Source organism: Taurulus bubalis (assembly GCF_910589615.1).
Source record: "Taurulus bubalis genome assembly, chromosome: 7".
Classification (NCBI taxonomy): Eukaryota; Metazoa; Chordata; class Actinopteri; order Perciformes; family Cottidae; genus Taurulus; species Taurulus bubalis.
Window position 1 is genome coordinate 23,048,877 of NC_136595.1, and position 26,493 is coordinate 23,075,369.

A 26,493-nucleotide genomic window follows, 5' to 3' on the forward strand; every position below is an offset into this window, starting at 1 on the left:
CAGATTGAAGCACATAGTCCGCCTTTGTGATATGAATCCCATCACGTTCCCTCCAAAGTTTCACTTGATATTATGCGTGCATGTCTTTGCACACTCGGATCAGTTCATTGAACTTTGCTCAGATGTCATGCAGTTTGGCCTTTCGGCCAGCAAAGCTCTCGTGTCTCTGTTTTCTTTCTTCGGTGAAATTCAATATTTGTTGCGACATAAGAGTGTGAAACAAGATGAGGAACTTTTGGTCTAACGTCACACTGGATAGTCAGATACAGTTACTCGTGTAGCAGCAGATGTGCCAGGCTGGTTTGTTGACACACGTTAAGCTCTGCTTATGTTGGTGATTTACAATATTTTCATCTTTAACAAAATCACAAATGTGGGTTACTTAATTGTAAGGCTCTTTCCTTTAAATCAAAGTGGTAAAAAAATAATCTTAAAAATGCCCTTTCGGCACACAAAACTCATATTTCCTTTCTTTGCTCCTAACTTGAGCAAAACTAACGACGTTCACATGGAAATATTGAACATATCAGTGAAGGTTTCTTAGTTTACTTCTAAAAGGATATTTTTTTGTATTTTTCTGACGGTAATCAAATTTCAATTCTCTAAATGAACTTGATATGTAAGTCCGTGTACGTTTGTAGGCTGAACACAATAGCGTTTTGATGTCAGCCGTTGTGATGAATTAGCAACATTTCAACATGTGCCGACGATGCCGAGTACATTTTCATTTGAAAACAAACAAAGATAAAATGAATTAAATGAGATGGTGCTATTTAGACATTATCAGTCACTTTCTTTATTTCCATTTCCTTCAGTCAATTTGGCAAATGAGGGAACGTAGCCAAAATACTTAAGCAGGAACTTAAGCATAAGCAGGAATTTTTAACTTCTTAAGCTAAACCTATTCGTATTTATCTCTGCTATCAAACGTTAAGGACATAAAACGTAGACACAAATGCAAATCCTCACACTGAGAAAACAACAAACCACAACAAACTACTGGACTCTCTTCACACCTATTTGTTTGCTTTTTTATTTTTTTGATTGTCATTTTTATTTTGTAAACAATGTTTGTACTGTGAATGTGATTCATTCTCCGACTGTATAGTTGTGTATAATTTAGATTATTATATTTATGCTGTCTGTCTCTTCATTTGCCTTTTTTTTCTTTTTTTTTTCTTATCCTGAAATGTGTGGACATTGTAGGACGCAATAGTGGGTGCACGTCACTCAGTCTGAAAACAATGGTGCTAAATTAGGACTTTACCTGATCTTATTTATTCTATGGTGAAAACATCAAATCCAATACATGGTGCTGTACACAGGGACAATTGTAACGCCATCTCGTTGGCGTTTCCTTTTCTCATATTTAATATGCTATTACCTGGTTCTTTTAAATGCTGAGTATACAACTGTAGACGCCACCTTTCCATAAGTCTGCTCGGTCTGAGGTCACAGGTATGAGGAGCTCTGTTCATGTTCCTCACGCCGCCGTCATCAGCTTTGATCTCAGAAGCCAGCTGCTTATCTTTTAGTGAACAACACACACTGTTTTTGTACATACGTTTTTGTTTTTCCTTGTATGTCTCTCCACCATAAACAGAAAGGTATATAAATAAGTATATATATATATACACAGTCTATATATAAGTATATAAATATATATAAAAGAATGGAGGTGTTTTGGCGCTGGCCTTGTGATCTTGCTCTCCGCCTGTTAAACAGGAGGCTTGAAGCCAAGGAGAGCGAAGCAATGCCGACACAGGACCTTAACAGATGGCGCCGAACAACACGTGACTCTTAACATACAAAACAACGGTGCTGTGGCTCGAACACAACCAGACTCTCTTTCATCTGACACTTCCACATCTTTCTTTCTTTTCTCTCTTGTCAAAAAAGATTCTGCAGGAAAAAAAAAATGGTGCTTCTTTTTTTCCAAACAATGGAAAGTCATTTCTTACAAACAAAATCTATACTGGTGCATAAAAACACACACACTGTCTTCAGACGTCTTGCTGACAAGGCCCTACCTTGTAATGTGAGCACACTGTGTCATTGCAGAGACAAACTGATGTGAAACTCGTGTTGAAGGTGTTTTGTGTGCATCACTTTGTTGGGAGTGAGAGCCGCCAAGCTTCCTTTTTTTTGTTTGTTTTTTTCTCTGATAGTGGGAAAACACTTCAGCTCCGTTTGTGCGTGCCAGTGCTTTTTTTTTTTTAATTTGTTTAGTTTTTTTCACTTGCCGGTGCATATCTAAGGGAAGATTAGACTAATAATCAAAGCTTTATTGTAAACTCCTGTCCTGTGCACTCACACATGTGTTTCTCACCAGAAAGTCATTTTAGAACACAATTAGAGACCGTAGTCCGTTTGTTACCAGCACTGAGAGGTCTTTTGTAATTATTGTTGATGCTGTTTTGATTTTCTTATTCTTGGTGTTTGATACAATTGCAGTTACATGTTATGCTTTTAATGGTGTCTTCAGATTCCTGTCCGTTTTTAATACTACTAGTCAGACAGACAGCATGGTGCTCTCCTTCACTTAAAACAAGGAAATTGCAGCTATTGATAAATACTACTCTTCTCCTGTGGTGCTGCGTGGTTTTATGGTTTGATAATCTGCAACGCGAGCTTGCCCGGCGGCTTTTTGACGGTCTGGTTTAACCTACGGAAATTTGTCTTGTCTGGAGGGGCGGCGTGGTGTATGTGCAAGTGAGAATAATCATTGGGAATGGACAAAATTGTCAGCATTACAGATTTTAAACCAGTTTTATAGCTACTTATATATACATAATCAGTCAAAGGGATGAGGTGCTGTTATTCAAGCCCTTTGGTATAAGAGCATGATTTGAATGCAAGCTTCTATGCAGTTCTCCTTCCTGGTATATTATTGATTATCTGCGAGAGCGTTGCAGTCGAGGTAGTTTACTCTGAATCCTGCCAAAGGTCTTCACTCAGGAACTTCCCAGATGGCTTGAAATTATGTAAACAATTTTCTTAAAAACTACTGCTCGTCACACAGACTTATTCACCATCTTGTGGCGCGAGATTAAGTCCCTTTCTAACCCAACTCAGGACCTAGGACAACCCCTCAGTAAGTGTATTTCGAGGTGAAATTCAAAAGTCAGGTCTCCACAGATTCATTCTCAACTGTCACATACATCCAGCGTCTCCAGTGAAATCCAGCTTTATGAAGCTTTACGAGTCTGTCTGACCTCCGGAAGCTGTGAAATGGCTACGACTTTCAGCATCTTCCTCATCTCACAAATGCCTCTGTCTAGATTTGTGTCTCCGAGAAGGTGCTTTTGTTGGGATTCTCCCCTTTATTCGGGGGCCGTGGGGGGTTTAAACACACAGGACACACGTGACCTACAGTGTGAGTACAGGGATCTCTGATCGGTGAAGCCAGGGCAGGTTTGAGGTGCAATAATGGCAAACGTACTTTCCAAAAAGCCCTGGGGTTTTTCATGACTTGTTACTGTTCGGTGTTGGTGCTTTTATCCTAAGATGTTAAAATGAAACAAATGGAATTCCTGTTTTGTTTTTGTTTTTCCTGTATTTTATGATTATTAATAAAAAATGTTTCATATAATATTTGAATTAACTTTCTTGTGTGTAGTGGTATTTGTCTGATCCATTTCTTTCTTTCTTTTTTTTACCAGATTGCTTTTACACACACACACACACACACACACACACAAACAATGTATAATTGAATATCTGCAATGCAGAGGAAGTGAGAATACAGCATCTCTCATTATGAACATCATAATGAGTTTTAATATATTCCCACCATATAGATATGTTATATCTGCCACACAGTTATTTTTTATTTTGAATGTAAGTACTGCTGCATTTGTGGCCCGACAGTATGTCGGATGAAACCTCCAAAGTTCTTTCCTACATTTTTATTAAACTGCTTTTCAGTGCGAGCTCTGATTCCCACAGTACAGACTTCTAACCTCACATTGTCCCAAGGAGGAAGTGATACCTGCCAAGAAATGTTCCACAAGTACTTCATAGATAACGGGATACGCTGCTACTAAACGGCACAGACCTTGACCGTCTGCAAAACAAGCGCGCAGCTGCGAGAGCGGCGATGGGAGTGACGGCTCTTTGAAGGGAAGCAGATCTCATGTCTACGTTCCTCTCTGGGAGCCGGACTTTGTTCTCTGGTCCTCCCCTGAGAGCAAATACATTATACACATTCATTAGGATGACCTGTGCCGAGAGATGTCGTTTCATTCAGCTCCTTTCGTCGCATTCACAAATGCTGCACGGCTCACCGCAGGGAGGATAAGAGAATAGAAAACTGCAGGAATGTTGGTGATGTTTTTTTGTAGGCCGGAAGTTGGCGTCGCAACCTTTGTGCTTAGTCGAAAAGCCAACGGGACCTTTCCATTGAATTTTGGATTATTCCAGAAAAATAAACTTTGTGGTGACTTTCTCATGTTGCTTCTTGTTTTTTAGAGACACAAACACTTAAAATTACATGAGTGGTGTTTACTGACGTATTTTATATCATATAATTAAATATTATGATTTCTTAAGCGTGCATTAAACTACAGAATTTACTTTAGGCATTGAGCTGAACTGTTTTAAAACCCGTTGACTTCAAGACAAGGGAACAGGAAGTGCAAAAATGCTATCATTTCAGAATTTTAGGAATCACTCCTGCATCACTTCGTAGTTCCATATTTTTGGAGAAATGTGCATATTTGCTTTCTTATGACTGTTATAAATCAAGCTAGAGTTAGCAACCTGTTAGCTTAGCTAAGAGGTTGCTAACCTTAGAAACAGCTAGCTTGGCTCAGGCCAAACGTAACACAATCAGCCTGCCAGTACCTCTAAAGCTCACTAATTACAATGTTATTTCTTATTTATTTAAACAAAAAATAAAAATGTTTGAATATGTTGTGGTTCAACGCCGAGTTGACCATGAGCCGCACTATTTCTTGGCAGGGCACAGTTACTTTCTAAAGTCCTCACAGTGACAACAAGACAATTTCAGAAACCTCTACGCGCCATCACACCGTAGAAAGTGGTTTAAGTTTGCAAAAGATTATTAAGAGAAAGCTGCATGCATTACCATAATAATTATGTAAAATAGAAGACAGAAAATTATTTTTGACAATAGCAATATGTCATGTGTGTTTTGCTGTTTGTTTCTTCTCCCTGTGTTGTCGGTCGGCCATCTGCCGTTTCCAGTGCTAAGCTAAGCTAACTGTCAAATAAAGTACTTCCTAATCTTCTCATAACTTGCAACAAAGCAGACCTTAATTAAACTATGTTTTCTGTAATACACTCTTGTATAGTTTTAATTATGCACTTAATGTGTGTTTTAATTTTAGTGCAAAGACAATATATCATATTTAGTTTTTTATTCTTCTATACAGTCTGTTATTTTTTCATTCAGAAGCTCAGTTGTTCTTTTTGAACGATAGCATTGTAGCTCATCCGCGTCCTTTCTACATGCAACCATGAACGATTAAAAACACCTTATCTCTTTTGCTTTCGACAGTGAGCTGTTCATGAGAAAGTTACAAGAAGTTTACTCTATCCTCCCTCAATATGTGTCCTCATCACCTCCATTAGTCTTAGCCCACAGACAGGGAGGTTTTATTTGCCTTTCATTCTCGTTATTATTATTGCGTTATCTGACTTAAACCTGTAATCTTGAGGTGAAAAAAAAGCACATTTCTGTGCAGCAAACAACTCAAATAGCTTCCAGTTTCATCAAGGACACCTGATATTCCTACTCTGGCGGCGTGTTCCCCCAGTTAGGGAGAAGGGAAGGTGGGAGGATATAACTCCCTTCCTCATGAGCTTGACCCATTCAAAACAAGCGACTGAGAAAGGTCTGACCACACAGGCACACGCGCAGACCGTGAAGGATGTTGTGTTTGGATTTCTTCTGCTGTGGAGCGTTGATGCTCTGCTGCACCAGGCTCTGTGGGGCCCTGCTGGCCTCACATGGACAGCGTCTGATCCCGGCCCACGACCCCACAGTGACAGGTCAGACAACATTAAAACCTCTGAAAGTTTGTGCATTAATATTCATGCGAATCTGTGCCATGCCTTCATTTTAGGTGTTGGTGCTGTTTGTTTATTCTTTGTGTGTTTTGGATTGTTTGCGTGTGGTTCCTGCTTCTAGCTTTAATCTGTTTTTCAATGCATACTGCAATTTTTTTTTTTTCCTTGTTTTTTTTAATGCATAGCACACCTTCTCATCAACAGATACCTCATCAGCCTCCACAGTCTCTCACCATGGCCCTCAAAATGCTGCGTGCTTTGTGGATGACATTTTCGCGGTGTTGCGTGACGCTGTCGGGAGCGACGGCGAACTCACAAACGGCGGTTTGCCTCAGTTTGGGATCTGCACTGCGTCCGACAGCTCGTCGGGCTCAGTCTTGTTAGAGCTCGCGAAGGAAGCGAGCAGAAACCAGAGAGACGGATTGGAGGCGATGCACCCAACTGGAGGTATGAGCGCTCTCTGATCGCAGTAAATATCTCGTTTGGATGCTTTTATAAAAAAAAGTGATGTATTGTTTTCTCCATCAGTGCTCTTGGCAGAGGAAGACCAGAGAGGAACGCTCATGTTGACCTTTGACCTCCCGCCGTCTCCTTTGCTCAAGCGGAGCCCTGCGCTGCTCCTGGTGTTTGAAAGCCCCCCCGCTGGAGGACTCCTGGACATCACTTTCACCAGTCAGTCACTGCATCCTCACGCACAGGTAAAGATGATGCATGAAGGGAAATCTGTCCTGAAGTTCCTGAATCTGTTGCATATGATTTGGTCACAGATATTGTTTTTCGTCTCTTTTCTAGACTGTGTGCGTCTCGGGAGAAACGCGGTACATACTGCTGACGGGGAAAGCAACAGAGGGCAACGTTCACCAGAAATGGAGGATTTCTGTTGAGACGAAATCCCCCGATATGAGTAAGATACGAGAACGGTATGATTTCTGGTTTCATGAGCAACCTCCTCACATTTTCCTCCCTTTGCAGGCCAAAGCCTCAAAGACGTCCTTATTGGTGGAAAATCAGGAACTACCATCAGCATGGTTCCGCTTCTGCTTTTCTCTGGGGAGAGAGGAACTGATACAAGGTTGTTATGGCTTTTATGTTCCCTATTGCAATGTTACCAGACTCCTGTCAGAGCGGTGCTCAGCAACTCTTTTTTTTAATATTCTCCTCCTCTATCATCATAGTTCATCCCTGGCCTCTTCACAGACCTCCTTCCTCTGTGAGCTGAAGCGGTTCCTGGGTGACGTCCTGCCTCAGGACCACCGCGGGTTCTCTCCGCTCCTGCTGGATTCCTTGCAGTCTCTGCCTCCCCTGACGCTGGACTTATCCTCCAGCGACGCCCTGCTGGCGGGACTGATCAACTCCTCCTCCATCACCGTCTTCTCCTTCAGAAGCTGGAGCTCCGTGTTTCAGGTGCACCGCGGAGAATTGGCCTTTCCTCCTGCGCTGCTGGAGGAGCTCAAGCAGAGGTTGGAGGAGACCGTGGGGAAGATTACGACGGTCATACGAGAGGAGCAAGTGGGCCAGAGGGTCACGGAGAGGCTGGGGAGGCTCAAGGACCTCAGTGCGCTTCCGTTGAAGAAACCGGCAGCAGGTGATGTGTCCAAAAGAAAACAGTCTCCTAAAGTGTGTGTGTTACCTTGAACTGCTTTAAAGTAGATTTTATTAAACCGTTAATGATTTATATAAGTGGATATATATTTTATCATGCAATTGGTTTGTTTAGATCGGTTTAAGTTTGCAAAAAGGTCTAGAAAGCCAAGATTTGGATGAACAAGCAACCAGTGACTTGCTGGTTTGATTTTTGAGGGCTCCATGACGATTATGACAATAGCTGAACTGTGGGGTTTTCAGTAATTGAGGATGGACACAATAACTGATAACACTTCAGATTAAACGTATGTAAAGTATCAGATAAAACACAAACTACAACTTATTTTGTTCATTTTCTGTAAAAAAGTCACATTTTCAATATCAAGATAAATTAAGCTACTCCACACACACACACACACACACACACACACACACACACACACACACACACACACACACACACACACACACACACCCTGCAGAAGAGGCCTCTGCTCGGGAATCACAGTATAATCACGTTTATAAATTATTATTATAAATTAGCCCATCTGACATAAAAAAAACTATATATATCAAGCTCCTGCATTCCTTTTTTTAACTGCTGCTTCTGTTACCTCTAGAACAGGAGAGAGCCAGTACCGTGCATTTATTCTGCTGAAGGCCCTGCAGACGGTTGCTCGAGCCTACGAGGTGCAGAGAGGACTGCGGGCCACCAGAGCGGGTCCCAAAAACCCAGTGAGGGCCAACATATGCGGGCTGAAGAGCCTCACCGTGTCCCTTGAAAAGCGCCTCGGCCTCCCAAACACGGTCAACATCAACAACTGCCACGGCTCTTGTGCTTTCCCCATGAGCAACGGCAACAACCACGCCGTCCTGCTCAACTTCCACATCGAGGGCGAGAACGTGGACGAGCGGGCGCCGTGCTGCGTGCCCGTGGCCTACGAGGCCCTGGAGGTGGTGGACTTGAACGAACACGGGACCTTCCTCTCCATCAAACCAGATGTGGTGGCCAGGGAGTGTGGATGCCGCTAAAACGCTGTACTACTGGGAGTGGAATCAAGTGATGTTTGACATATAACACTGAATCTTGTGTCATGCAATTGTTACTGGCATATATTTATTCCCACAGTATTAATACACTGGTACACCTGTTAATTCACAGAGGTCTCTTTAGGCCAAATACATACATATATATATATATATATATATATATATATATATATATATATATATATATATATATATATATATATATATATATATATATAATATATATGTGTGTGTGTGTGTGTGTGTGTGTGTGTATACTATGTATTATTTGCAGTATTCTCACACAAAAGCTCAAGTTTATTCAAATATGAGTATTATCACCAATCTCTGTCATATTTTTTTAAATAAAAAGCAATAAAAAGCACTTTTTGTGCTTTGATTAAGATTACATTATATCATTATTGTTCAAATATTTTTAAGAACTTTGTGACATCTGATGAAAATATAAGATTGTGATACAATGTGGCGGTAAGTGACATTTCGGAATAAGTGATACTAAAAGGTAGATTTGATTAAATGATTCAAGATATGTATTTAATGTGATAAACATTTCTAAATAACGCCCTGCCTGACACATTAAATGTCATTCTCTACAAAACAAACAAATATGGATTAATAAATGTAACATTCTGTATTTTTATATTATTAAATGGAAAGTACATAAAAGACTGTTTGTGCTCTTTATTCAGTAACCTGTTGTTATGTGACAGTTGATGACATGTAAGTACAAATCATACTTTAGGTTTGGGCTTCAGGATTGCTCTGCTGCCAATCGGCTTTTTTCTTCTTCTTATCACTCCGACTTCTTCGGATCCCCACCACCACATGAAATTATCCCATATGGAAATCTGGAGACGGACAGCAGGAAACAGTTCAAACACTCATATTATACAACGACATGAAAACAGAAAAGATTTAAATATATTTTACTAAACAGTCACTTCATGGATAAGATTGACGTCTGCCAGTATTCTGTTGTATTTAAAGGGTAATCTACCCTTAAATATAGTGATTATTCTATATAATTGTATAGTTCTGTTTCTAATTCTTGAATTAGTTCAAGTCTAACAATCAACCAAACAGCAGAGAGATGGATTCTGGAGTTACTTCACTGTCAGAAAGAAGTTGCATTATCATAATCAGTTGTGAGCTTGTAAAATGATGCAATGAAATTAAATCATACTTGCAAAGCATTGTGGTTGTTTTTTTAAATATCTGTAATCAAAGGCGCTATAGAGACTCGGTGCCTTTTGAAAACAGCTTCCTCTGAGACAAAAAACATCTGTAACACCTGTCATCTTTCAGCGCACCTGTCTAGTGACTGGTCCCTGTTGATCATCCAGATTTAGTCCATAGAGGATCAAGTACCAGCTCTGCACACATGTTGGTGCGTGCATTGTTAATGTATTTAACTAATTAGCCGAGCGTTAATCTTGCATAACCCAGAATGCTATTATTTGAAGGCACAGAAGGTAATTAAAAAAAAGAAGTAAAATAACAAATAAAGGAAAGTGGAACGCATGTCACTGCACTAAACTCTCAGCCTAACAAATGGATGCCTAAGGGTGTCTTTATTTCCATATATATATAAAAAAAAAAAAAAATCTCCAAACCCCCTATGACCTTAGAATGAGAAAATGGATTTGCAACACAATATATTAGCTGTTAGATGTTAGCGACGACTGATTCTGTTCACTTGCTGTGATTAAAATCTAATAATCTCACCATTCAGTGTAAAGTACCTTCAAACTCAACGTAAACAAAGGCCTCCGCTGATCTGTACCACGGAAATTAAACCGCAGAATGCCACAAAAACATAAACAAATTCAATTAACCCTTGATCTGTGTTACAGAGATAGACAATACCTGAAACATCGAACCATCCTGCAGACTTCCAAAGAAAGACCCTGTGTCCTCAACAAAAGAGTCCATTGCATCTAGAAAACAAAGAAAACAAAAGAGGAGAAGGAGTTTCGGATGACACAGAATCTGATGTCGTGTTGACATATATAATAATAATAAGAAGAAGAATATAATAATACACCAAAGCAGCAGCAGTACAGTATCTACATACGTGTTGTACAAACTGAATAAAACTTTGCGTGACATGATTGAGGTACTCACCATGCACTTCGCTGACCCCTGAGGTCACAATAATGACGACCAGTGCCAGCACTAAGCAGCGGTTCATGGAGAATCCTTTCCATGGATTTGGAACATCACTCAGACTTTCGATGGACAGAATGCGCTCGTACGACACTGTGGACAGACACCAACGAGTCAGATGCTAGTTGCCATAGAATTGAGTCGGTTTGCTGACATAATGCTTACTTGTGATGGGTTCAGATGTTCCAACTGTCGCTCCGGAAGTTCTGTAGGTGGAGGTTTAAATCCAAAGCTGGATCCGTAATTAGGCTGTGAGTTAAGATGAGAAATTAAGTTTAAAGTCAAGTACAAAAACAACTGAAAGTCTATGTCTTTACAATGTTTGTGCCCGTGTTGCTATGTGCACGGTCTTTCAGACGGTCCTCATAGTCAAACATAGGGCGGCTTAAAATAGTCACCTGCAGCTCGTTGCAAAGGATAAATATGTATACAAGAGTTTAGTTTGAAATGAACATGTGAAAAAAATGACACTTACCTAATTTGAATCTTCTGTCCTGTCTCACCATTGAAGTAAATGTGATTGTTTTGATGGTGATTTCACCAGAGACGGTGTCTTCCACACCCAGCACCCTGAACCATGCTCCTTTGCTCCTTGATTGACAGGCACAGATGAGAGTAGGTGGAGAAAAAAAAAGGAAAATGACACTCAGGGTGTGGACTGAGACTGTTGATCCTGACCAGCAGTGAGGCTGTAGGTTGCAAGTACAACCAGCTATATAGCCTGTATTCCCTTGATAACAAAACAAGAAGTATGCCTGATGTGATGAAATAGGTTGGGATTAATAAAGAATTATAAAAAAATAATAAAATATATATATATATATTTTTTTATTATAAATGTTGCCCTGTTAAAACACTGTTAGCTCCGTTGGCACTGTTGCGGTTGTTTGCACTGTTAGCTGCGAGCCGCTGGCTCAGTTGTCGCCATGTTGAGAGAGATTTGGAGGCCGTAGATATTCTACCAAGCTGAGGTCCCTGCTGACCCCAGAGATACCCTTTTAGTCCGAGCTTAGGTGCTTTATGCCATCATTCCCCATCTTCATGTATTGCATAAGGTGGTTGTTTCTTTTAGTATTTTACACCTAGGGCTCAATATCAGAATCCAAAACGATTTATTGTCATTACAAGGATTTCGGCATGGGGATTAGTGCATGACAATAAAAACAGTGTATGTCGTTAGAATGACGAGTAATGCTTCAGTCATAATAAGGAGTAATTAAAAAAACATTTGCCATTTGGCACTTTTATGTTAGCTACTTTGAATAGTTTATTTAAGAATGTATTTTTTTACATTGTTATCTCGTCCTACAGTGATCTAAAGTAGTCCATTCTCACCATTCAATTAAATATTTAGAGACAGATAGTTAATAACATGTCTCAGCGCGTCACAGTTTCACAGTGCTACGTCATTGCGGTCAGGACACGCCCCCCTGAAATACTGCAGCCTGCCAGCTCTCTGACTCCGGCATAAGACGAGGGGAGAGGACAGAGCGAGTCGCTGGTGTTGACGCTGGCCGGATGGTTAAATCTAACCTACAGACGATTTTGAATAGTCATTGTTTTGTTAGAGAAAAAGAGAGAAATTTATCCGAGATGCCTGTTATTGAGCAATCCAGTAATAAACCCGAACGTGAAAGGTATGTTGCTGTGGACAGTTATAAGCTAAACTAGCTCACGAGCTAAGCTGCATTTAAAAACCCGCGGCCTAGCTGGGAGACGTGTGTATACTTCCAGGAGCAGCTCCGTGTTTCTTGTTTACATCACATCTCGATAGGTTCCAGGCGACAGGCTTCAAAATACGCCGTCAATCGCGTTTTGGGGATTTTGACGCCTCTTTAATTTAACGTCATGACAAAATTCCCCCTAAATTACAAAAACTGTTCCCCGGTGAGCATTTAACGTTTAACGTTTCTTACCGTTGGTATTCAGCAAAGAGGCAAAATAATAATCGGCAGAGCTGTTGACGGCTAAGATAAGCTAAGCTAAGCTAACACTGTGAAACGCATCAAAAATGAGCTAACAGCTAGCTAACGTTAAACGCTAGCTAGCTAACATTAGATTAGACTCGGACGTTGGTATTTTGTCCAGCCTCTCTTATATTTAAACATACCTTACGTTAAGTGGTATAATAACTGTATGTATAGATAATAATACATTCAAATATATATTATTTTTGGGTGATCATGAGCGCGTTAGCTTAACTTTAATATGATGTATCGGCGAGTCGCTAGCTGCGTTAGCTCACGTCTAACTAGCGTTATATCATCACGTGTGTTTTCATGTTTTTGGCGTTGCAGTGAAAACAACCGATGACAATAACAACACGGATATTGTGATCGTATTGCATCATGTATCTGACGCTGGTCTGTTCATACTTCACAGTACATTGGACGTGTTGATTTAAGGTTATGTAACGTTAGCTTGTTGCTAACCGACGTAACTGTTAGCTGATCATTTGAGGCTTCATGGCTTGTTTTTTTTCAATTTCGCCTGACCGTGACACTCGCGTTTATCGATATGATTCGACGAAAAATGTTTTACGCTCGATGAACTAATTGGGTTCACAGTCGAAATGGTTAAAATAAATACATATTTTCAAATAACCATCGTGTTCTCAAACCTATGTATTATTGTATAAATAACCGGTGGGTGGATTCCGGGTGCTTAAATGTAACGTGAGTGATTGGACTGGAAATTAAAACCTGTAAAAACACCGTTGGGGTTTGACGCCTGGGATAAATGTCAGGATTTTAAACTACTTGTGAGGGGTGTTTTCCCCCCTCATTCTGGTCCTAATCAGATTCTTGTCGAGGTTGTTTTTGAAGCTCTATAGCGTCGTGAAGGACTCATAGGAAATTTCCACTGCACTGCAAAGCAGGAGGGGAGGGGTGGGGGGTAATTTTGAGTCAAGTGATGACATATTGTACACAGAAGCGCCTTCTTATTCAATAGATATACTTATCTTCAGACCGAGCATTTACGGCAACAACGGCATAGATGGTGTTTCTTACACCCCGATGATGATCGTGATATGTTGTAAAATGTCATGATAATTAAATAGTTTTCTCTCTTTTTAAGGCATAGATTACAGATTACATTTTTAACTGTCACTCACAGCTACTGATCCGGTTTGTCTTCTTCCAGATGAGGGTGATAAAACAGCATTCTGTCTGACGCAAACCATACATTTGCATAATGTAATGATACCCCCCCTGAAATGAGTGGTCTTTTACATGATATTCACGCATGACAAAGGTGCTCTTGTGCAAGCAGCTTGCGAGACTCGCTGCTCATGTTACCAGAGCGTCCGTCTTTGCCAAGATAACCGGGGACGTGACTGTGTGGCGCTTTCTAATGGAAGCGCGGGGATCCTCAGAGACGGCAGTTCGCTGAAGGGAGACGTTGATCTAGAGCTTTGTGCTGCGTGTCTGTTTTTTGATGCAGGAGGAAAAAGGGGGCATTGCCGGTGTTATGTAAAGATGATAATTGGCGGTTTTACATAATCCGATAATGGGGATTTAGGGAGAGTTTGTGTGCTATGCCTTGCGATAGGTTGGGGCCTTGCACATTGACCTGGTTAGCCAGAGTTATGGGAGGGACAATGGTTCCTGTTTGTTTTTTCACACATCTGCTCCACATGTAGAGCAGCGGTGGCATTTGCGTAAGAGGGCATCTGTGAGTGTCTGAGGGCGTTTGCGATGCTTTCAAGGGGTTGTGTTCCTGATATTGGGACGCGGTTAGTGCAGCGGTACCCTGAAGCAGGCTAATAGTTAGACAAACAGAAGCTGATCCTCTGGCAGCCTTCCTCTGAGAGTCATGTGACAAGCTTAAAGTTACCTCACAGAAACAGCAAGGCACTCCAATCTGTTTTTAGGGAGTTCAGCGTCACTGTTCTTAGGTGAACAGTGACATGTCTCCACCGGGGTACAGCGGCGGGATCGGGACTTTGTGAGATGAAAACATTACTGGGGTTGTAGTGAATATTTGTACGTTGACGTCGTAACATTTTAATGGGACATCATCGATCACTTGTGACCTAAACCGCTCCTGCTTCCCGTCTTGTTAATTTAATGTCCACAAGTCAATACCTCATAGAAATGTGTGAGCCAGTGGCAGGTGGACAAAATAAGTTAATTTTCATCACGACTCTGCGCCTAAAATGAGGACAGTTATTGATTAATCTATTCCCACCGGCCTCGTACTTTTGTTTCTCAAGACTCACACATTGTTAGCAACTGTTTTACTATAATTTCAGAGATGAGTCACTCAATAGTGTAGCATGTGCTGAGCTCTCCATTTATATCTGGGGCTAGGTTTGTGTTTGGCAGCAGAACCTCCCGTGGACACTCGTCTCATAATGGCTCCTTCTGTGTGTGTGTTCGTTTCCTACTCTAGTATCTCCAGTCCCAGGAGGTGTTCTCCCTGTTGCAGTAACCCGTGTCCGGGGCCTCTGTGGTGCTCCTGATGCCCCTCACCCACCCCTGAAGATCCCAGGTGGGCGAGGGAATGACCAGCGGGATCGCAATCTTTCAGCTAAGCTATTCTATTCTGTAAGTAGAACCACCTTTTTACGGGTTTTTACAGCAGTGTGTCCTTTTCTCTGAGTGGGAGAAACGACAGGTTTATCGACTGGGAGAGTGAAACACAAAGAACGTTGTTTGCAATACTGCTCTTTTATCACTCTTGGACCTCAGTAAAACTACTGATACATTTTTATGTAGTAAGTCTGCAGAGAATTGCAAGCCGTCTATTTGTAATATCTGATTGTGACTCTGAGGGTAGATGTCTAATTTCCATCCTAATGGCCAGTGTGACAAATTGGCACATTCTACTAGTCATACGCAACAATACTGCTGATTAAAAACTTGTTCGATAAGGAGCAGGATGTCCCAGCCAAAATGCTACTGGGTACACAAAGTCTAATTTTACAGCCGTCGGTTATAACCGATTTTCGTTTAGTCTTTGCTGCCACTAGAAGATTATTCAAGATGACTTCTGAAATGAATGAGTGTCCCTTGTCCCACTTGTCCACTCTGTCCTCCAGGATACTCATCTGCTGGTTCTTGAGGAGCCGCCGCCCGCCAACGGCAGAGTGCGCTTCTTGCTCTTTGAGCCCCGGCGCTCTGACGGCAAGCACTGCGTCTGGAGGGCGGCGCTGAAAGGAGGGAACCTTTACGTCGAAATCCCTCCTGGATCTTTGCCCGAGGGCAGCAAAGACAGGTCAGTAGGCAGAAACGGTCAAACAGTTAAAGTTTGATTCATCTTTTTTTAATCATTGAAACGCAGCAAACGGTAAATATTTAGTTCCTCAAACAAATTAATTCAAAGATTTTGTCAAATTGCCAAAGAAAGAACCGCCTTTTGTGTTTTCTAGATTTGTGTGGTAGAAAATAAAACCTTTATGTAAATGTGAAATCCCTAATATTTGTTTACATGGAAGTGTGTGACCCTGATTGACCATATAACCAGTGTTTATATATATCATGAATAATTATTTTCCTCTGACATTCAGTAACAAAGCCTCCTATAAATCATTAACATGTTTTGTTTGCTGTGTTTCTCCCCAGTTTTGCCCTTCTGCTGGAGTTTGCAGAAGAGCAGCTGCAGGTCGGTCACGTGTTCATCTGTTTTCACAAGAGCCGTGACGATAGAGGTGAGACTTTTTGGGCCTGCTTTCTTGAACTGTTCCACCGTTAATATACAAACTCTGTTATAGCACCGGCAATTTTAAAATTGAACCATTTACGGGTATTAAAAAAACTGGCTCGTGCTATTTTAGTTTGTCACCAGTTTTCTAACACAGGTTTAGGAAATAGTTTCTTGGGACTCGCTGTCCTTGTTCTGCTTCATTTGGGCTATTTCAGGAGCTAAACCTGAGCATGAACATAAAGTGGCAACTAGTGTGGGGCAGATAAAATGGGCACCAACGTGCTGGCATGAACTGAGGAAGGACGACTATATGATGTAACATTGGGAACACAAGAAACCAGAGTTAGAAAATGGCAACCAGCTAGAATCTAATCTAAGATTTTAGATATAGATTGTTATTTCCCTTTATTTTTCTCATTTCTGTTTTCATGAATTTATTTGTATTTATATAATGGGAAATAAACGTTTTCTGAGTAAATCAACACACACAAAAAAACACCAAAACGGCATTTGACAATTTTATTACTGAGCTTTTTCATGCATTTAAATTTAAAAAAATCTGTTCCTTTCATAAATAATAAAGAGAAACCTTTTGGAGGAGCAGCAAGTGGAGAGCTAGACGACTTGGTTCTGGAGGAGTTGTAGCATTTAATCACTGACCATAACACTTTTAATGCTCTACTACATGAACAGTTTCTCTCTCTCTCACTACTACTGTTTAATGTTCAGGAAGGGGCTTTGCTTGGACAGGAGTGCCACGGGGAATACAAAAATAAAGGCGTATTTAATAAAGATTGACACAGGTCCTCATCTTGTCTCCCCTCAGCATCCCTGCTGCGTACATTCAGTTTCCTGGGCTTTGAGATTGTGAGACCGGGTCATCCCCTCGTCCCCTCCCGCCCCGACGCTTTCTTCATGGCTTACAGCATCGAGCGAGACTCCTCCGATGACGATTAAATGACGCTGAGCAGTGACAAAAGTGGCTCTCCTTTCAATCCATACCCGCGCAAAGCTTTATGATTTTTTTTGTTTTTGTTTTGAGAAATGAATATATTATCCAAGTGCCGTATGGTTGAGGTCTCCCCCTTTTGTTGGTTCTACCTTTAGCTACATGTGCTGTGTTTCAATGATATTTGCACTAGGGTAAGATGTTAATCTACCAGGAATATAGAGCAAGCGCCCACTTAATATCAGGCATTGTGTCCTCGCCACTGTATTACTCTTCATGATGTGTAGTGCTGACCTCCTATTCTCCCTCCCATGAAACACCACGACGATCATTTCCACGCTGTAATATTTATGATAAATTTGAATTCGTCTTACTCTTGTAAGTCGATATGTTTTCATAGTATCAGTTGATCCTCCTGTTTTTTTTTTCTTTTAAATGTGTGCATGACTTTCATTTGTTGCTATGATTCACTTGATAGAAATCTGCATGTAGTAACTACTAAATAAAAGTGCACCTAAGTGAATGGTGTCTGTGGTGTTGTGTAATCATCCAGACATTAAACTGGGCCGATGTGTTATCTGATCGTGCCTAAAGGAGTCCACACCTTGTTCAAAGGGCCACACGGGAAGTCGCCTGCTGTCGCACAGCAGGCTGCCTTCATGGTGTTTACACGTCTGTACAGGGAAGTGGTCGTTTCCCTGTGAATACCAGAGGGTAAAAATAACCAGGCCGTCTGATACATTCACAATGTTTAGCTTGTGAAACTGGGCACCGAAAAGCCGGTTATATAAAAAGAGTTCACGCCTTGGCCTCAGTGATTATGATGCATCCTCCATGACAAAGAGATGTGTATGAGTTTTAATTGGTAGATGCAGATGAAGCAAACGAGGTGAGTAATGACCTTGGGAGAATTCATAGGGTCCTGTTGTGAGCTGGGTCCTTTCCTTGTACAATAGTGCCTCCTAGTGAGGGAAATTGTAATGACATGCATTTTTTTTAAGCGTATAACCAAACTGACTTCCTTTTTTACATACTGTATTCATCTTCATGATTTATTCAGGAAAATTATACAATGCAGAAAACTTTTGCAAAATTATATAAATAGTAGAGAAAAACCAAATACAATAATGGTTTGTTCATGTACAATTCCATCACTTAACGTAAAAAGCTGAGAAAATTGTTGGATACATTTTTCATTGAGGAGCAGTATGATGCCCTATTTATAGAAAAGAAAGGAAGAATGGAAATAAATCAAATTCACATTCTTCGTGTATATTTCTACATATGACGGAGATAGTTTACAACTTCCTGTGTTGGGACTGCAACTTTTAATTTCAACATGTACTGTCCATATTCAGAGTGAGCCACAGCTGACTGGTCGTGCTCACGACTGCCTCCGGGTCCATGAACGACAGGTACTGCAGGCACGTGCAGTCCTCCCAATCCAGAGCAGACTGATCCTGGATCAGCCCTCTCTCTGCCAACCTCATCACCAGCAGGGCTCGCTTCACCGTCAGCCAGTTGTGTACGGCGGTGGCCGCAGAGCCGCTGTGATTGAAGAGCGGGACCCGTGGCCCCCAGAGGAGCACCTGAAGCGTTGCCACCATGTCGGCCATCTGGGGGCCGCCGCTCTCGCTCTGCAGCCGAGAGGCTAGATAAAGAAGCCCCGTTCGGTGCGAGGACAGGTTTGGCCCCGAGTCCAGAGATGTCGGGGTCTCTTGTGAGCGGAGGCAGTATTGAATCAAGGCTCCTACCTGGGATTTGATGTAGGTGAGGGGGTGAGGTACAGACGATAGCGGGGTTAACACCACGCGGGGGGAACCGTGCGTCCTCCATGACGTCTGGATCTTTCCTTTTTTCTTTCCCCACTCCACTTCCTCTCTCCGTCTGCCGGTCTTGTGCCCTCTCTTCGCTTCATATTCAAAGAGCTGGTTTTCTCCCTCTTCGGGCCACACTAAAAAGATCCCCCGAGGTCTGAGCTCAGCTGCAGTGGCGCCGACGTCGTACAGATGTTGCGAGCCCGTTAATATCTGCAGCAACAGAGCACACACCCGTCTGTCGTAATCCAGACAATCTCGATCGCTGTCCTGGACGAAGTCCTCCAGAGTGGCGCGGGGCAGGTCTCTCTCGACGCTCACAGAGAGCCCCTTCTGGAGGAAGGACTGAACCGAGGTCAGATTAATGCTCACATGACCTCCACCGTGTGGTTTAGCAGCGGTGCTGTCTGACTTAAAGCGGCGAGAGGGATCTTGAGTTTGCAAAATGCTGGAGTCACTCCTCAGGGTGCTGCTTCCCTGGAAATGAGCCATAACTTCTTGCACATTGACATGCGGAGGCTGGCGTTTGGTGTGAGCTGAGGAAGCTCCATCAGGCTGTTTGTGTACCTGCACAGAAAGGCAGAAAAAAGTAAAGTACACAATTAAAGTCTTAATTAAGACACTTGCCTTGCAACAGTGTTTAATGGTAAATGTGAAAAAACAAGATTACTATTTGGGCCTTCCTGTTGCAGTTGTGACACCTGATGACAGTTTAGAGGAAGTGTTTCTGGTACCGCAAGTCAGTATGACGGTTGCCAATCTGGATAAAGATCAAGTTTGCATTGTGTGCAATGTGCACAGACCACTTTGTGTTGCCTGCAAGGGGCTGCAAGTGACTAGCGCCCCACAGCAGCACATGTTAACCTCATGCATTATCACGCAGAACACACTGTATACCAGGTGGAGGGATTAAAGGAGCTTCTGCGTTACCCTTAAGCCAAGCGTCCTCCCTGGGAGCTTGGGGCTGTGCAGGTTGTAGTAAACCCTGTCTCCGATCTGCTTTGGCTCGCTGTCCTCGCACAGCAGGAAATCCTGAGGCTGGTATGAGGCGGCGTCCCTCTCCGTGGCCTTTCCCTGCAGCAGGATCGCAGCCTCCACGCTCTGTGCCGTGCTTCTCAGAAAGAGAAGATGTCGATGCTGGATCGCCTGAGAAACAACTCTCTGCTCGTCAAATCCGCCGAAGAGGTAGGACAGGTGTTCGTCCGGGGTGTCAAAGGACAGCTGGGAGAAGGGCAGTGAGGGGACAGGGCTCCCACTGACTGGTTGGAACTCTTCTGGCTCCTCGTGGAAATAGGTGTCGGGTATGGGTGCCAGCATGTACAGGGGGTTGTCAAAGTTTAGAAGGTGTCTTTGCACTGGAGACAGGGGGGAGGGTTGAGGCGCTTTGCTGCCGGGGAGGGAGAGGGCGCGAGCTAACCTCTTCTTTGGAACGGGCGGCGGGGTGCCGTCGGAGAAAAATCTCACCTGGTGTCGGGAGGGATCTGAGCAAACACAGGGGGAGAGATTTAGGTCAGATTCAAGGAATAAGGAAAGAGCGTGCAACAGTTTTGGGGATTCTGCAATCCACAACATGCGTGTTTCTGAAAGTAAGCGTTTCAGATGGTCACTTCCTCTCTTTCAGTTCTCAAGAGAAAGACGAACTGAGAAGGCTGAATCACACATTACAGTAAGAAACCGCTCCCACCGAGCTGCATACGGCACTCGTGGTTCCAGAATCGGGCAACAGTAAACGATACCGTGAGGTGACATGACATTTGACTGTTCCCCTTTACATAACCTCTCCGTGTCCCCCTGTGAGCCCACCGTAGCGCTGGTGGATGGGGCACTGGTCTGCATGGCAGTCTGTGGGTTCAGGGAAGACGTCGTCGCACGTGTAGTTTTCATGCTGGAGTCCGGCAGGGCTGAGCATCACACAGTCCAACTCCACACTGGAGAGTCTGGAGGACAGGAAAGACGCTCAAAATAACAAAAAAAACATCAAAGTGCATGCACTGCAGGATTCTTGACATTAAACAATAGATTATATTCACATTAAATCTACTTTTATTCCAATTATGTAGGATTTTTGTAAATTTGTATACAGTTTTATGTGATGATGGATTAATATTCCAATCAGAGAAATTGCAGAATAATCTTAAACTTTCCATCAGATCTCTAGGTGACAGTTCGGTGGTCTTACCTGTGCTGTTTGACGGGCAGCGCCGGCGGCCGTTCCTCCCCTCTGCTGCCAGGACCGGACGCCATCAGGAATCGACAAAGATTCAACACCTAACCTGTATCCTCCACCTCTCTCACAGCTAACTGCTGTCACTGAACGCAGTGTGTGTGTGTGTGTGTGCATGTGTGTGTGTGTGTGTCTGGAGCTCACAGGTGGCTACCGCAGTGCCTCTCCAAAAGACTTCCTTTTTGTCTCAGTTACTCCCTCAGCCGCTTTTTCTCTCTGCGTCTCTCTCTCTCTTGTGTGTGTGTGTGTGTGTGTGTAGTTTCAAGGTGGCTTTTTTCTGCCCTCGTTATGTTTTGCGCCAATTGCTTTCAGTCTGAGCTTTGAGGTTGGTACCGGAAAAGCGGTGTCTGTTCTGAGGGCACGAGCTGCTCTCTGAGCTAACCTCAACTTGACAGAACGGGGAAGAGCAGTTACACAGCGAAGCCCCTTCAATTTGCACTCTGGTTTCCTTCTTTTCTCAGTTGATCTACATTCGCCACGTGTAGCCTCAGCATGAACTTCTCTCTTTTGGATGATGCAGTTTGAGTCTTCACACATGCAATGGCCTTTCCTCGGGGCTCGCATGAGTGTTTGCTTTCACCGACTTGAAAAGAAAGGTTAAATATTCCAGCAGATAACGACCGAGACGATTTAACGTGTCTAGATCTTGCGCAACTGGAGGGGATTGTGGACAAATACATAATAACTTGCTTTGCAATCATGACAAACGCTTCATCGATCTCTGCCCATATAGCTCTTTTGCAGAGAGGTCAGAGGTCAGTATTGCTGATGAGAATTGTTTTGATGCCAAAAAGTTTGAATAATCAATGACTTGGGTGATTGATACCCATCTAAGTAATTGAATGATTAGACTCCAACTGCAATTTAGAAGAGATTATCATCAACATTATGATCTTTAATTTTGCAGCACGGCAATTAGAAATAAACAACACAAATATCATATATGTGTAAATACAGCCTATGAAGCATCTTGAATTCATAATCATCAAAGAAATCAAGTCTCATAGCGTGACAGCGACACATGAGACCACAACGGAAGATAAGTGACCCATTTTGGATAGGCTGCAAAGTCAGTGATACAAAGAAAACTCCAACAAACGCGTGTAACATAATATTATGATATTCCTTATTTCAGTCCTTATTTGTGCTGTTGTGCTACCCGGAGTCTACTCTTGAGGGGAAGCTGCTGAAGGACTGGAAGCTGCTGAAGTACTCCCATCCTATGACTCACCGTCTCTTTGTAAAGTGTTGTTGTGTTGTGAAGAGAACCCAAGTGCACTACCAAATCTAAAACAGCCTAATAAGGCAAAAAAAATAAAAATAAAAAACATCTGCGAGTGGTTATGAATCAGAGGCTCATTGTATATCTATTTTACAGGAGAACATACAAACTGCATTCACAATATGAAGAAGCCTAAAAGGTGCCATACAAGGTTATTATCTATATGCAGTGCATCAATTAGTCATCATACATATATTTGTTGTCATAAATCCTACCATTGTGAAAGTTATGATTTTCAGTCATTTGTAATTTCTTCAGCCCATTTATACCTTTGGCTAAGAGTCACTGCAGTAGAATAACACTGAGAAGCAGTGAAATTAAGTATGGTGCGTGAGAGAGAAGCTACTTGCTTTAGGATTTTTTTTAAGGATTTAAACTGACACTGCATGTTGCTGTGTGTTCCAAAATTACAAACATCATTTTTTTTAACATCATCTGTATCTCTTTTTAAAGAATGCTTTTAAGAGTCTGAGCTGTTAGTTCAGCAATCCCCAGTTTCAGGCTGCGGGGGTGGGATACTTTTGTTAAAAGTTCCCCAAAAATAACAGGAGAACTCATCCTTGATGCAATATTCACACTAAATCTTTCGTTTTGCACAAACGTCTTGTGTTGACTATTTGAGTTAAAGGAGCAATGTGGAGGACTTGGCGGCATCTGGTGGTGAAGTTGCAGATTGCACTACACTAAAAACCCCGCAGCTCATCCTTCCCTTTCACAGTGGACTCTGTGAAGAGGACGAGCTCCTTATGTAGATATGAATGGCTCATTAACAAAAACACAACGATTCTCAGTTTCAGGCTTTTATACGCTCAGAAAAATACATTTCTGCTAATAAAACCCCATAAATCATATACACACTGTTACTGTAATTGGACAATTTATCAGTTGTTCTGCACCGTTATTGTTATGCATTGAATATAACATGAAATATCCATAAAATATGTCAGTTTACTCAATGAGAGAAAAGTGGTCCCTTAAAGAAAAAGGTTGGGAACCACTGTGTCAGCGAATAAAAAGAAAGCGGAAACCCTTATTTGGCTTGAAGCATTCATGTAAAATGACCTACACACACATAAACAAACAACACGGCGAGTGATTATAATTGCAGATCAACTGAGACCATCTATTCTTGTGTTCAGGGACTCGTTGTTGTATTTTCATCCACTTTGAGCAGAAGCACTCTGCATCACAATGATATTTACCCACTACATTGCAGTGTGTGGGAGTGTTGAAGACGCGGGCTGCGAGGATGCATTAGTCCACCGTCATTAAGTGCCTCTCCACCGAAGCTCTTCATATGCTAAGGAGTAAGAACGCCTTGGTTTCTCAGCCTCGGGGACAAATTGGACTCACATTCATGCGAGTCTGCCCTTCTGGCAAACAGTGGAAGCCGTACAGACGTTTTCAACCGGGGGCTAAATACAGACAGCTTGAAAGTGAGTGACATTTAAGATCCTGAAAGCGTTGGGGGAATTAATTAACCTTAATAACCACTATAAATATTCACTTTCTGGCCGTTATTGTAAAGGTAACCTTCCATGCTCCTCAGCAGTTTGACTTCTTTGCCAAAAAATGAACAGCTTGTCACGAAACGGGAACTTTGAATTAAAATGGGACCGAGAAAAACTCAAAGATAATAAACACAATATTGCAGCGGCCTGTTTATGTTGGTTTATTTTATTTTTTTAAACTTTTTTCATTGCTTGATCTGACATTTCTGTCTACTGACAAGACAAAAGGACATTGATGGCAATTTGCATGTTTTACATTAATAAATGCACAATTTAAGTTGTATTAAAGCAGATTTCGATCCTAATGGCGGGAGGTGAAGTGTTTCCTTATGACCTGGTAGAAGCGATGTTTGTGCTTGCCATCTGGTTTTTTGGGCATGGGAGGAGGTGATGAAACTGTAGCGCTGATGCAGGAGGTAGGAGAAGCTTTCACCTCTCCCTTTACTGATGTTTCTTTATTCTGTGAGTCCGTGAAGTCTTGAGGCACCCTCCTCTTGTCTTTCAGACAGCATGCGGTGTCCTCGTCCTTGTTTAAGCGCCGCAGCCCGGCTTGGTAGAGGAGTGCCCCCTCGCTCGCCATCTGCGGGCTCTGGCTCAAGGTGATGAAGCCGTACGGGGTCGTGACTTTGGCCAGGTGTGGCAGGGAGAGGGCGGCTTTGCTGGCAGGGTCCAGGCAGTGCTGGGCCTCGGCGTAGGAGCAGGGATAGGACACCTCCCTCTGAAGAGGAGCTCTCCTCCGGGTGAAGGGGTCTGAGACGCTCCGCTCGGCCCTGCGGTCTGACGCAACCACACTGAAGCCTGAGGATGAGGTGGAGGAAGGAGATAGAGACGACTCCGGCTCAGTCCCAGAACTCCCTAAGCCTGCTTCTGAATCTGCATCCTCTTCTGTCTCCTTGTCCAATGATCTTGAGCTGCTCTGCACAGACAGAGTTGGTATAGTGAACTGTGGGATGCTTTCAGGTGTCAGGATATTTGGATAAAGGCTCTCCCGGCTCGTCTGGAAGTCCGATCCTAGAGAGCACCCGAAGGACCTCGCGCTGCTGGTCGCCCACAGGAGGGCACGGACTCCTGCGCTGCTGTGTCTCCTTGCTGTGGAGAGATCATCAGAGGCTTCGGCTCCACTGCAAATAGATCCAATGCTGAACGTCCGTGTGACTGCGTCCTTGGCCATCACTGAATGTCCTTCACTGTCTGTGGCACACAGGCTGGGTTGTAGACTAGCAAGAGGACGGACGACAGGCTGTTTTTATACAGCTCCACTCCGCGCATTTTGGTGCAAATGCATCAACAAATGCGTAAATGTGACGAAAGCCAGAGCCGGAAATGGTTACCAATTAGGGAGCTTGTCAAGTATGGAAGCATAATGATGGGCTGCTCTTAAACCTCTTCATATGCTAAGGAGCAGACAGACAGAGGCGCAGCGTCTCCCGGCCTCTCAGAACGCCAGGGATGTTGCTAAGTATATTTTCATTAGTGATGAAGCTGCTGATTATTTTAAGTCTTTGAATTGTGTGGTCTAAAAAATGTCAGATAACTGTGAAAAAAGCCAATCACACAATCGTCTTTTGTTTTGTCTGACTAACAGTCCGAAGATATCCAATATAGTATTTAATAGTAGATTATTATTTTACCATAAAACAAAAAAAGATGTGCAGCAGGACACTCATCACTGTGTATAAATCTGCAATAAATATATAGTCTGCAACCAATTGCTTTTTAGGCTATACCAAATATGTATTGTTTTCTGCTCACCAACCTGTCAAATATGTAAACCACTAGATCATTTCATATTCAATTTAGCATCTTTATATATATATATATATATATATATATATATATATATATATATATATATATATATATATATATATATATATATATATATATATATTGAAATGTTCCATCAAGTTGCACTTTTTGTTTTCACACATACATGTTCATTTTGAGGTTTCAAAGATTCAGCTCTCAAATCCTCAAGACATATTTAAGTTGAACAGTGTTTACTGTGGCCTGTTAAACGTTACTGGTCAGTAATGTTGCAACGCCTTGATTGATTTTAAAGCAGTTGAACTGCAGTGTGCATGTATTGCTAAGGTGGGAGATCTGTAGCCTCACAGCATCAGCAGTGGTTTGCACTTAAAAAGTTTCTGATATGATTGTATTTGACCTTCTGGCGTCAAAAACGGGTCACGTGACCACCATCTCGCGGGCTTCAGCAGGTTAATTGG

At 42.4% G+C, this 26,493-nt stretch overlaps 3 protein-coding genes and 1 long non-coding RNA gene across 4 annotated transcripts; 2 read left to right on the forward strand and 2 right to left on the reverse strand.

The window, feature by feature from the left end:
- Positions 1-5,894: 5,894 nt before the first annotated feature.
- Positions 5,895-8,649, forward strand: amh (anti-Mullerian hormone; the record flags this gene model as incomplete). The annotated part of the gene is made up of 7 exons (XM_079220816.1): positions 5,895-6,015; positions 6,238-6,480; positions 6,562-6,731; positions 6,826-6,937; positions 7,006-7,108; positions 7,209-7,618; positions 8,243-8,649. 7 exons carry the CDS (start codon positions 5,895-5,897, stop codon positions 8,647-8,649), a joined length of 1,566 nt encoding a protein of 521 aa, XP_079076942.1.
- Positions 8,650-8,891: 242 nt separating this feature from the next.
- Positions 8,892-11,435, reverse strand: LOC306739157. Its single transcript, XR_013771028.1, has 5 exons — positions 11,309-11,435; positions 10,999-11,082; positions 10,792-10,926; positions 10,534-10,604; positions 8,892-9,515 (listed from the first exon to the last, which is right to left on the reverse strand). It is a non-coding gene; the product is annotated as an uncharacterized lncRNA (long non-coding RNA).
- An 878-nt stretch (positions 11,436-12,313) lies between these two features.
- Positions 12,314-17,954, forward strand: oaz1a (ornithine decarboxylase antizyme 1a). The gene is given in 6 exon segments (XM_079220467.1): positions 12,314-12,470; positions 15,229-15,295; positions 15,297-15,383; positions 15,878-16,053; positions 16,401-16,486; positions 17,309-17,954. Coding segments are annotated over 6 exon segments (666 nt in total). The 5' UTR covers positions 12,314-12,351; the 3' UTR covers positions 17,440-17,954.
- Positions 17,955-18,765: 811 nt separating this feature from the next.
- Positions 18,766-21,492, reverse strand: LOC306738889 (inactive tyrosine-protein kinase PEAK1; the record flags this gene model as incomplete). Its single annotated transcript, XM_079220817.1, has 4 exons — positions 18,766-19,815; positions 20,179-20,729; positions 21,052-21,185; positions 21,428-21,492. The coding sequence occupies 4 exons, from the start codon at positions 21,490-21,492 to the stop codon at positions 18,766-18,768; spliced, it is 1,800 nt and encodes a 599-aa protein (XP_079076943.1).
- Positions 21,493-26,493: the final 5,001 nt, after the last annotated feature.